Here is a 12,533-nt window from a genome sequence, read left to right as displayed (position 1 = left end):
GTGAGGCACACTGCGGGAAACAGTTTGATAGAGTCCACCGAAAGTGATGAAATGTATTAGACTCCACAATCTGCTGGGGTGTAAATAGTTTCACACTGCTGCGAATCAGTAGGATCTTTTGTACACTGGGTGGAAAAGCATGTTTGAAAATGATGGAACACATTTCACTGTTTTTATTTATTGTGAGCCAACACTCTCAGAAGTGAGATCAAGGATGATTAAAAGAAATCCGTCTCATGCTGAGTGTTCAGTTCAGTTTGATGTCCATGTTCCAACTGTGTTTGCTGTGGTACATTTTGTGATTTAGGAGTCAGGGATCTTAAAGTGAGTGCAGTATATTTCTCTCTTGTTTCCCATAAAATAGTTGCAAGAATGACTTCTGCTATTAATCCACAGATACTCTCTGCATTTGTGTGACAGAGAAATCCATACTTCCCTTCACTCCTCAGTCTCAAAGGTCCTTAAGTGAACTTTGTCTCTACAGATAGAGCCAAGCACTTTGTGGTTTTCATTTACAATCCCTGTAACTGACAAAAAGGAAGTGGGATACACAGAGGGACATTTCTTGTGACAAACTGTTTTTGACAGACGAGGGCTGTCAAGTCAAACTGGAGTTTTCTAGAAAATATTGTGACCTAGAGGGAAAACATAAAAACTTTTAGAAATTAAAATAGAAAATGCACAAATAAATAAAGTAATGGCAAGACTCCACTGACACTGTGGGGGTGGGGCTACAGGACACAGCCCCTGAGATAACTTCCTGGATTAACAAAGCACGATCTTTTCCTAAACCTAACCAAGTAGTTTTGGCACCTGAACCTAACCAAACTGCGACCGTTTCGAGGGCGTATCATGTAGTGGGCGTGGCCTGTAGTACCGTGCAGCCGCAGGTCACAGACTGTGTGAAACAGCCGCAGATAGAGCTATTTGCAAAGTGAGCAAGCGCCGTGCTAACAAACACTGCGCCAGGAGAAGTGATCTGCGGTAGGACAGTGCAGGACTGATCCATGTGCAGAGTCCGGAGAGGCAGCCGGTAAGATGCTGAACTTTGAAATAATCTGAGAGACCGTTAACATGGCAAAGACTGTTAACTGCTGCTACCGGACCAGTTTGGGTTCGCGCTAGCTTTCCACTGGGGTTAGCGCATTTCATTTAACTCTTTAGCGTCCATGCGTGCAAGATGGATGTCTATTTTCTCTAATCTGTTGTGTATTGGTTGTAGATCTATTTGCCAATCTGATGGTGCTTGTAAAGTAGGAGCAGGGGGGGGGACGATGTTTGTTAATTGGATTTGAAGTGTATTCTGGTTATGTGAGATAATGAATGTGAAACTATGAATAAGTAGTTCGTTGCAAAGGCTTTTAGCTACAGCATGCTATGGGTTTATGAAGAAAAAAAAAGGGTCGTTTAAAAGGACTGCATAGGTTAATATTACTTTAAATAAATATAGTTATAAAATGCTTTATGTTAAAATTCAGCAAAAATACGTTACCTGTACGTTTTCTGTGTTTTTTCCTACTCAAAGATTTTTCACCAAATGACTAATGGGACTATCTAACTGAGCTATCAAACTAAACTGCTGAACCTGCCAAATTAAAAGGAGAAAAAAAGGAAAAAGCTGTTTGTCATTGAGTGGAATCCAGTTAAAAACCTTCGGGTAGATGCATCAGTCACTCTCAAGTGGGGAAGCTGCACACATTCTCAAACATAACTTGACAGGGACAGACTCCTGCACAATGGCTGGAAAAGACACAAAAGCGTCTTTGCATGAATGGGAGGTAAGTTAAAGGAATAGTTTGATGAAATATACAATGCATATTCGCTTTCTTGCTGAGAGTTAGTTAGAAAATTGATACCACTCATGTCTGTAAGGTAAATATGAAGCTACAGGAATTGGTTAGCTTAGCTTAGCATAAAGGCTTGAAGTCTCTGCCCCCAGCCAAGAAATAGTACTGGCAGTAGCCGCGCTGCTATCAGCAGGTACGCGGTGTGGCCTGGGCGTAACTCTCAGCGAAAAAGTACTATCCCTCTAAATTAAGCTATATTATCATTATCTCATGCTAAAACACATATAAACGCATAAAATCAAATGAACTACTGATTAAAAAGTATTTTAATATGTAGTTTCAATTTACATTTTATAATGTCAATCAATCATTGGATTGAAGCTGGTAGGGCAGAAGTGGTCGAAAGCAGCAAATATGTTGAATTATTCTTTAAATTGATATTTTATGTTTCTCAGTCCCCAGATTATGAGCCGTCACTTCCTGTTTCAGAGAAATCCAATCCACTGACGCGTGACATTGACCGGGCTTCGGCCAATTGCATTGTGAGGATGTTACAGGCCTGTGACGCCCAGATGTTTCAAGAAGAGAAAGGAGCCACCTACCAGGTACAAGCCTTCGATAAACGCTGAGTAGCCTTCAAGTTTCTTTGATAAAACTTTATTCTGAAAAAAAATATCTTTAAGGAAATTATTACTTGAATTTCATTTTTAGAGGCTTTTGAGTGAACAAGTGGTGGAAACATTGATGGAGGTTGCTAAGAGGGTGGAGCTCATTCTCAAGGTATCTTCTCTCTGTCTGTCTGTATTTCTATCGGTCAGTCAGGCATGTTGTTAAAGCGTGTCTTCTGTTTCTTTAACAGGATCCTCAGGACAGCCTTGTTGTACTGAGCGGTTGCGGGACTTCTGGTCGACTGGCTTTCCTCATTTCGGTAAAAGCTGTCCTGAAATGCTCCCCCACGTGATTTAGTCCACTGCACACCAGGAATAAGGAAGCAACCAACTGCACCACAAATATTAGTTAGTGGTTTGGTCTCGTAATGATAAAAAGACCATTTTCCATTTTGTTTGCAGTGGAGTTTTATTTGTTTCAGGAATGTTCAAGAATAGAAAGTGATGTCGTAAAGCAAGGCACAACAAGCCAGTAATATTAGGATAATGACACTTAATGAAATCATCTGATCAAATCTCACTTGTTGTATGGGAAAATGACTTCCTGTGTGCGTGTGTTGTTAGTCATGTTTCAATAGAATGCTGCAGGAGTTGAACCAGAGTTCGGTCTATTCTTACATCATTGCAGGAGGAGACAGGTATGTTGGGAACAATATTACACTTGTGAAAATACATAACTAGCGGGAATTGTTTACATTGTGAAATTAAACAGGTTGTGTTGTTATAGCCGTAAAACACCTCATTTTTACTCCAGTAGTCTTATAGACAAAGTCTGTCATTTTGACCTGATAGTAATGTCTGAGTGAAGTTACTGCTTTAAACTTATTTGGAGTGAGACTATGTAACTTTTGAGAGACGAAATAATATCATCGTCGTCTTAATATGAAAAGTTAAATTCCTAACCAATAAAACTCATTTGGCTTTAGCTCATGGTGGCTAATGTTAGCTAATGTAAGGAAGCAAACCTTAGATATTGCTGTGTAACCGACATTACTGAGTCAGTTTGCTGTTTTCTTTGCTTGTGCTACTGCTACGCTATGTTAGCATGTTGCAGGTTAACATTTCAATATTTTTTTCACAAAAGTACAAGAAGTAAGCACACCGTGTTTATTAAAATCTTATCTGTGACATGCATAAAACATAGTGTAACAATAGCACAAGCAAAGAAGAGTAATAAGTAAGTAATAAGTACTATTTCAGTAATATCAGTGAAACACAGAAATATCTATCTGAAGTTTGCTAACATTAGCTAACATTAACCACCATAAGGTACTGGTCATACCAGACTAAGTAAGGCTGTAGCAGCAAAACCCCTGAATGTACTAAGTCAGCAATGATGTGTTATATGGCTAATGAATTCAACTTTTCATTAGTAAGAGGAATATTGTGTTATTTCTTCTTTTTTAAAAGTTACATAGTCTTACTTTGAATATGTTAAATCAAGTATCTGTCTTTCTGTCAGAGCTCTGCTATCCTCCCAAGAAGCTCCTGAAGATGACCCCAAACTGGGCATGCTCAGTCTGAAGAAGGTCAGGGACATGGTGGAGTGTGTGTGTGTGTGTGTGTGTGTGTGTGTGTGTGTGTGTGTGTGTAAATGTGGTACTTTACAGCAAAACTCCAGCATTTGACCTCTGCATGTTTTTGGCACCCTGCAGGTCTGTGAGGGAAAGAAGCGGGTCTTGTTCATTGGTATTTCCTGTGGATTATCTGTAAGTCACTCTAATTGGTCAGAATCTGAATTCTGCATTAATTTATGAGTCAGGACCTTGTAAACTTGGAGGTAACTTAAGCTAGTTTGTGTACATTCTGGCTACTAGGCTCCATTCGTGGCAGGTCAGCTGGACTTCTGCCTGCAACACCCTGAGATCTACACTCCTGTACTGGTTGGCTTCAATCCTACACATCAGGCCAGGTGTGTGAGTGTGTGTACACGTACTTCACTCTTATTCCATTAATGTCATGTAAATTTGGTATGATATGTCCCTTTTAACATCCAAAATAATGATGTGTTAGGGATGGGCCCATCCCAGGCTGCACGTTCACTTTTCACAGTGTGGTGCAAATGATGCAGGAGCTTGCCAAACGTCAAAAGGCCTTCCTCATCAACCCAGCAGTTGGGGTAAGAACCTCTGCTTGCACTCATCATACTCTTGTTCGACTCAAGAGAGACTCTGTGTGTGAATGTGTCTGTCTGTGTTCAGCCAGAGGCCATCAGTGGCTCTTCCAGGATGAAGGGAGGCAGTGCCACTAAGATTCTCCTGGAGGTCGTCCTGTCTGCCGCTCATGCTGCCACCTTCACAAACACGCCCATCACATGCAAGTAAGCATGATGAAAAACACTGAAAAGCTTGCTAAATGATCTCAGGCTTTGTCTGCAGTTACATGAATACATTGACTCTTTGCACATTGCTATGTCAGTTTGCTGCTGCTGAAACTGAGATTATTAGGTAAATGTACGACCACCTCAAAGTGTCCTATAAATGACAAAGTGAGGCTGCAAATTTAGAAGAAACGGATTACACTGAAATTAGAATGATACTTAAAGGAATAGTTAGACATTTGGGGAAATACACTTATTCATTTTCCTGCCGAGAGTTATTTTTAGATGAAAAGATTGATACCACTCTCATGTCTGTACATTAAATATGAAGCTAGAGCCAGCGGGTAATTAGCTTAGCTAGCTAGCATAAAGAGGGGAAGCAGGGGGAAACAATTAGCCTGGCTCTCCTCAAAGTAAAAAATAAATAAATACAGATTTAAATGCACAGATTAAACAAATGAGATACATCATGTAAATTAGTGAGCTTTAAAGGTGTTGGTAAGCACATGTTTCAACTTTGGACAGAGCAAAGCTAGCTGTTTTCCCCCCTGCTTCCATTCCATGCAAGCTAAGCTATTTGACTCCTGGCTCTAGCTCCATATTTAACGTACAGGCGTGAGAGTGGCATCGATCTTGTCATCTAACTCTCGGCAGGAAAGCGAATATGTTTATTTCTCAAAATGTCGAACTAGTCCTGAAATACCTTTTTTGAGTGAATTAATGAAAAAATAAACATGATATGGATGGAAATAAACAGAGGATATGGATGGAAATAACAACTGTCACAGTGTCAAGATCAATTTCATTTTGAGAAATCAGAATAAAACATAGAACCTACAGTCTGTGTTTTCCACATACAGAGCTATAATCTAACTGCCAGATCTTAGACAATTTAAAAATTGTAAATTAGTTATTAAAGCCACTATGGATCACCTTTTGATTTATTCTACAATTATCCAAAAAAATATTTCAGAACCCTTTAGGCAACTCAGATCCTTACATGTAAGTAATAGACTTAAAAGTACATCAAGTTCCTGGATTCACACATCTGGACAGTAGGCTGACTCTAAGATTATAACAAAACTCCATCTAACACAACACTATTGGTCCTTGTCATGACCTGAAGTCGCCTCATTGCACCTAAAGTCTCCAACTCTGCACCCAAAAGTACTAAGTGCTTCTTTGTGTTGACAGCCATTAGCCTGCAGCCAATTCTCTCATACAGCCACCTGGAAAACGTGTGAAGTCTCCTGGACATGCTTTTCACATTACTAGTGCATCATTGCATGTCAGTACAGGGAAAGGCACATGTGGCTGCATGTGCGTTGCTTTGTTTTGAATCTGCATGTTCTGTATGTGTTAACAACAGCAGTAATTTAAGTGTCACCAGCAAGTTGAGTATCATCACAAACGTTTTTATGTCTTTTTAATAGCAAACTAACAACAGCATTTTCATTGTGTACTCCCATTGTGTGTTGCTGACCTCTAGGGGTCATTGCAGAAAAGACATTCTGTGATTGTACTATTCTTTTTTTTTTTTTTCTTTTTTTTTTACTGGATTGTACATGCTTGGACACCACTGGTGTATGTGCGAGGACATTAATTGGAAAAAATCCAACATTTAAAAATTATTTTATGTAGTATATAACATGCACATATGAATACATTTGTTACTATTTGTCCAAACACCTTTGTACCTGCCTGTATAGCAGAAATATCTAAAGTTAGCTCCTTTGTGTTTGTTCCTTTGCAACAGGGGCATCCTTCAGCACACAAGAGCATACGAGAAAACTCTGGATATCACTTACGCTCAGAATGAGGGGATAACTGCTCTGTTGGAGGCAGCTGGACGGAGGTGGAACATCCTGTTTTACACCTTTCACTTTAACCTTGAATTTTATATAACAAGGCAAACAGACTCAGAGTACTTTCTGATTTAGAGCAGCGGCCTGGCTCTTTAGCTGCCAGTTGCCAGTGTTTCATCGAACACGAATAAAGATCACTTAAAAATCAGCAGTGAAAAAAACACTGAATTGTATTTGTTGTAAGGTGGAAACTCTCCAGATTAGCATATCCTAAAGTTTCCAGAGGTAGAAAAATCTCTGATCTACAATACTGGCAGCCCACACAGATGCAAGCCTTTCCTTTCATTAAACAGGCAGTATTGCAGATATCTAAAATGTGTTAGATGATATAATTGCATTTGTGTGTTTTAAACAATAAAACCTCTGTGTTGATCACTGTTTTTATTTATGAAGATTTGACCTATTTGGAACTTAACTATCTGCTACTCTACTGTATGTGTTCCAGTTTGCGGTGTGGTAGGCGTGTGTGTTACCTGGGCTGGGGCTCCCTCGCTATGCTGGGTCTCATTGACGCTAGTGAGTGTAACCCCACATTTGGAGCAGGTGAGAGGAGTGTGATGTATGCAAAACAGCACAGCTTTATTTGCACCTGGATGAACATTTTCTTCAGTGTGATTACATTGTGCAAAAGATCCAGTAAATCTAAAACAATATGTTGGTTAAAGATCAGAGATGCATTTCTACCAGATTCTGGAAGAGACACATCATTTACTTTGCATGATGTATATGTTCTTTTTGTGTGTGTGTGTGTGTGTGAGAGACTATGGAGATGTTCGAGGCTTCATCAGTGGAGGATACAGAGAGCTGAACAACAATGAGGGTCCACTGATTTCACTGGTATGTGAAGGGAAACAATGAATTAACATCTATTTAAACAAAAGAGGACAATTGGAGTTAATGAACAAATAATTATTGCAAATAGAGAATAAAGGCTCTAATCTGACAGAGCACTAATGCATGGTCTTTAATGATGAAAAACTGCCACAGTAGAGGAGATTTAACATTTCATTTCTCTGTGCTTCTACAGTAGCGCTGTCAGTACAAGCTCACTCCAAACATGGAGATTTCTGTTGTGGGATGTCTACGGGTCTCTACAAGTCTGAAAAATCCTTACAAGGCCTTACAAAGTATTAAAATGTCTGAAATCCACTAAAATCCAATTAAAATGAAATCCAGCTCTAATTTTTGCACTGTGTTATGACACATCTGTCTCTGCTGTATCAGGATTAGTATGAAATACATCCTACTGTACCTGCTTAATGAAACCCAGTTGGACTTGATGTCTATTTTCAACTAATCTGCTTTAGTCCTTTTATTATACTGCTGGGTGGTCCTAATTTAGTCAAAAGCTACTACTTGAATTTGGCTTTTTGGAATTTGCAAATGCTATTTATATCCATTTTGTAGAGAAAAAACATGTATTATATAGTATATTTAAAGTTGTAATATTTAAGATTTCAGTTATGGTTGATTTAACAACACTTGTGGCAGGATGAAAATTTGATATCTTCATAAATCACTGTATCTATACTTGTACAGACCTATACTTGTGCAAATATGTTGAACAGGCTGTACCACTCTACCGGGTTACGTCATAACGTGACGTGCACAGACACACTAACTACGTGCAAATTGCACATGCGCCATCTCTTGCCTGTCTAATTTCCTCATGTATGTGCATGTGTAATTTTCTGTGAATCCCTTGTGCATGTGCACGGCATTTGAATTTAGTGTGAGAATGGCAGACTCCACCACTGACAATGCAAATTACTTTATATAAAGGTAACAAATGATGCCAGCCATAAATACTATCATTTTTTTTCTCCATAACATTAAATATGCATGACTAAAGAAGCAACAATCAGAGTTAAAGTTAGAAAAAAAAACATCCTAGGTGTTAGTTATTAAGAGTTTAGCAACTCAGCTAATGGTGTGGGTGTGATTTGATTAGATTTGATTGACAGTGCTGGCAACTTAGGCAAACAACCCCAAAACTGTCATCACATTTTGATTCAAATGTTGCGGAATCCTGATTGGTGCACGAACGTACGTGACGTCACCTTTTGCCGAACTGAGCTGTGCCCTCTTCAAACCATTGAGAAGTGCACAGACAAAACCACAAAATACAGAAATCTCTCATGTGAAACTACCAAAACTGTTCCAACTTTGGTTTGTTCTTTTTGGAACCCATTGCTCATAGTAAGAAGCTGATTAAGAAAATCTGTTTTCAGGGGCTTTAAAATGTAAAAGATACAGTCTGTAAGTGAACCTACCTAAGTATGTATTGCTTATTTGAAATGGTGGATATGTAACTTTATTAATTTAATTCATGTTTAATGTTTTTTCTCAGAGCATAAAGGTTTTTAAACATTTCGTGTTTTCTTTCCTCTAGGGTCCCGACTTTTGCATAGCACATGAGGATTTTTTGCATCTAGTTCTGCCGTCCCTCAATGACCTGGACATCGTTCTTCTTCTCTACACACACTCTGGTGAGATGACTTTTTTTTCTTTTTCTTTTTTTTCCCCCACCTTTGGATTTTGTCCAAATTAAATCAATGTGTGTCTCGACGGGCTTCTCTCCACAGACGATGTCAGTGAGGTAGCGAAGTTGGCACGCAGAGTGAGAGAAAAGACGTCCAACCTCCACGCTGTTTATCATCATGTTGATGGAGACACTGCAGCTGCTGTACAACAAGTATCTATCTGTCTGTCTATCTGTCTATTTGTCTATCTGTCTGTCTGTCAATCTCATACAGTCTCCATTGTTTTTTTCAGGATGATATCAATAAGTTGTGTCTATCCTCACTAAAAATTACTTGGCCATCACCTGCTTCAGGGAGCTTACTACACAGGGTACAGCACACTCACACATGGACACACACATTGATTCAGTGACTCATTGGAGCATGATAAATAACAGTTTTGCCTCATTTACTCTTTCTTTTTCTCACACCCTCCTTCAACAGAGCATTTTGCAGAGAGTCTGTGTGGTTAAATGTTAAGACTAAATGTGTCTTCATTGATTTTCAGTGTTTCTTATTTCTTGTGTTCTATAGTTCTTATTTTAGATGACAGGTTATTTAGTTTCCATTCCAGTCTAGCTTATCTAAATGCAGAGAAAAGAAAATCAATCCCGCCTCTCTCTCAGCAGTGGGAGCTGTCCACTAAGCTGCTGCTGAACGCTGTGAGCACCGGAGCTCACATCTTAAAGGGGAAGATTTACCAGAACCACATGATCGACGTGCGGGTCACCAACAGCAAACTGTACTGCAGAGCCACACGGTTACTCCAGGTATAGAAAATAACACCCGTAATGGGATATAAACAGAATCCCCAACCCCTCTTCCTCTCTCAAAACCTAAGATGGTCGCCCACCATTGAGTCTGGTTCTGTCCAAGGTTTCTGCCTCTTAAAGCAAGTTTGTTTTTCTTGCCACTGTCGCCAAGTGCTTGCTCATGGTGGGATTTGTTGGGTCTCTGTAATTAATATTATAAAGAGTACGGTCTAGACCTGCTCTATAGGAAAAGTGCAATGAGATAATTTCTGTTTTGAATTGGCGCTATATAAATAAAATTGAATTGAATATAAACAGGATTTTAACCCAACAAATACATGTTGCTGTGTCTGGTTGCCTAGTGTTTCCCTTATTTTTCTCTTTTCTTGTGTTGTGTATGGTCCTTTTTATAATGGCCACTGCCCATTATTTTTACTACACACTCAAGAAGAAATGTTTTTTGGTTTTAACTTTTTTTATGGCTTAAGATCATTGCCGGATTAATCTGTTTGCTGTTGGGCCCCTGTTGCCTCCAAGTTCCCATCTATTACAGTGCACACAGCACACTGTAGATGGCAGCTTCATTATATTTTGCAAAGAGACTCAGAAACTAACCAGTTCTCCTGTACTGGAATACTACCTGACCCCAGGTTTTTCTGTGTGTCAGTTTGTGGTAATGTGATGAAACACAACTTTATATTGTGCTCACATGGTGTATTTTCCTAAATAAACTGAAATAATTAAGGTTTTAGAACTAGATTTTGACACAGGGTAATTGATATTGTACTTTAGTTGTGCAAATTCCCAACATATTTGCAAGTAATCAAATTACCAAAGCCTGGGGCTTTTGGGCCCCCCTGGAGGCCTGCTTTGCCCAGATGGTGAGCCATCACTCTCTATTAATTGTATCGCTATTTTATTTATTACTTTTATATTGTGTTTTTATTTTATGTCTTTCTTTTGTTGTGAAGCAGTTTGTGACGTCTGATCTAGAAAGGTGCTATATAAATATACTTTTCTTTACCTTATTTCTAAAGCATGTTGACGTACAGCACATGGTCCTGATCGGTACCCTAGGAGTGGGAGAGGAGAAATGAAGCTTCCTCCTTCACAGACAGAAGAATCAGTAGAGTTACAGTAACCACTGAGAGATTTTGGAGCTAAATTGAAGCTGTCTCCTTCTCCTTCCAGAAGCTGTCTGGTTGTCCTGAGTCCCAGTGTGAGGAGGCTCTTCTGAAGGCCGTCTACGGAGTGGACAAGCTGACAGTGGACATTACATCCTCTGACATCAGCACACACACACACACTGCCAGAAACAGGACCAAGGTGAGGAGGCAGTAAGGTGCATAATGTACTGGAGAAATGTATGGATGGTGGCTGGCTGTAATGTATTTTCTCTCTGTGTAGGTGGTCCCTCTGGCTTTGGTCTGTTTGCTGACTGGTTGCTCTCTCATAGAGGCGAAGTCTCATTTGGAGCAACAGCCAATCGTAAGGGAGGCTGTGGAAGCGTGCCTTTCATAATTGACATGCCATTATGTCATCGTCAAGCAGAGTCCCTACACACATGCTGCGTTCCAAAAAATGAGTACGTACTGCAGCTGCCCTTACAAAGTATGTACTCACATTTTACTTCATTTTAGCTGTAGTGTAACATACTCTGCAATTCTGTTGTGTAACCATTTACTTTTTTTTTTGCAGAACTTTATATGTGACAGTGTATAATCAGATCATTGCAATCCTAATATGTAATGTCTTTGTATCTCAAACTGTAAATAAACCATGTATGAGAGGAAGTGTAGCTGCTCTAGCACCACCCTAACAGTGTTGGCAGGATTGAGAATAGTTGAAATATAAAACAGTTGTACCAATATAAAACAGCTAACAGGCAGAATAGGATTTTACACGAATTCAAATGAGACTTTTGCATAACATTGGATCCCTTTATGTGTCATCGCGCTGTCATCTGTCAATTAGATGTCATTTGTCTGCGCGCTCTCTCGAGTGACGTATCTTCCGCTGCGCAGAGGATTGTGGGTCAGAATAACTAGAAAAGCATGCTGACTTGCCTACTGCAAAATGCGACCACATGCATCCTGGTATTTTTGGCATACTGCATTTGACAAACCACGATTGGGACATGCCAAATCTTTTTCTGGCATACTAAATAGTATGGTAGTGTGGGTATTAGAATGCACCCATACACTACATTCATCTATTTAATCAATCCTCTATTTTCCCTCTACAGAGAGGTCATAGGGAGCTTTAATGTTGGTTTCAGATAAACTGATTCTACTATATTTAGTGTAATTATGACAGTTGAGCCAAAGAATCCTCCCTTTTTCGTTCTTGGATTTTGACACTTTCACTTGGAGGCCTTAAATGCAAAACCATGTTATAACACTAAAGGGCAGACTTGACACCTCAACAAAAGCAAACCATGTCATAATAACCTGTAAATGTGTGTTTTGAAATAAGTCGTTTCAGATATGAAGGTACAAGACAAGTGTGCGTGATAAAATTAGGAAAACAGGACCCAGTGTCCTGTAACAGTTTTCTGGAGGTACAGGCTCTACCATATTGGTCCGTGTGATGTAAGTCAACCTCAATCCCTCTGTGGCT

The 12,533-nt window shown here is 39.4% G+C and overlaps 1 protein-coding gene across 11 annotated transcripts; it reads left to right on the top strand.

The window, feature by feature from the left end:
- Nucleotides 1-650: 650 nt before the first annotated feature.
- Nucleotides 651-11,707, top strand: gckr (glucokinase (hexokinase 4) regulator). Of its 11 annotated transcripts, none has more exons than XR_006377091.1 (21): nt 662-1,033; nt 1,526-1,778; nt 2,243-2,392; nt 2,499-2,567; nt 2,647-2,715; nt 3,020-3,093; nt 3,918-3,984; nt 4,111-4,164; nt 4,273-4,367; nt 4,469-4,574; nt 4,657-4,775; nt 6,532-6,630; nt 7,086-7,183; nt 7,401-7,477; nt 9,033-9,129; nt 9,226-9,335; nt 9,416-9,493; nt 9,789-9,932; nt 11,106-11,240; nt 11,322-11,499; nt 11,613-11,707. XR_006377091.1 is itself a non-coding variant. In XM_044188500.1 (20 exons), exons 2-20 carry the CDS (start codon nt 1,662-1,664, stop codon nt 11,433-11,435), a joined length of 1,860 nt encoding a protein of 619 aa, XP_044044435.1. In that variant the 5' UTR covers nt 651-1,033; nt 1,526-1,661; the 3' UTR covers nt 11,436-11,707. The 11 variants fall into 11 exon arrangements, 9 of the variants coding, with proteins under 9 accessions (XP_044044435.1, XP_044044434.1, XP_044044433.1 ...); XR_006377090.1 differs by having other exon boundaries at nt 663-1,033; nt 11,322-11,525; XM_044188500.1 differs by having other exon boundaries at nt 651-1,033; nt 9,226-9,326; nt 9,792-9,932; nt 11,322-11,707.
- Nucleotides 11,708-12,533: the final 826 nt, after the last annotated feature.

This window comes from Siniperca chuatsi, linkage group LG24, assembly GCF_020085105.1.
Source record: "Siniperca chuatsi isolate FFG_IHB_CAS linkage group LG24, ASM2008510v1, whole genome shotgun sequence".
Taxonomy (NCBI): domain Eukaryota; kingdom Metazoa; phylum Chordata; class Actinopteri; order Centrarchiformes; family Sinipercidae; genus Siniperca; species Siniperca chuatsi.
The sequence above is the reverse complement of the archived record's forward strand: the minus strand, read 5'-3'. Positions and strand labels throughout refer to the sequence as shown.

Bases quoted from the DNA above. Each gene is read 5' to 3' on its own strand.
- gckr (XM_044188497.1), top strand. From the start codon at position 1,662: ATGCATCAGTCACTCTCAAGTGGGGAAGCTGCACACATTCTCAAACAT. The intron at 2,716-3,019 runs GTAAAAGCTGTC...GTGTGTTGTTAG, and splicing joins GACTGGCTTTCCTCATTTCG to TCATGTTTCAATAGAATGCT. The intron at 4,165-4,272 runs GTAAGTCACTCT...TCTGGCTACTAG, and splicing joins GTATTTCCTGTGGATTATCT to GCTCCATTCGTGGCAGGTCA.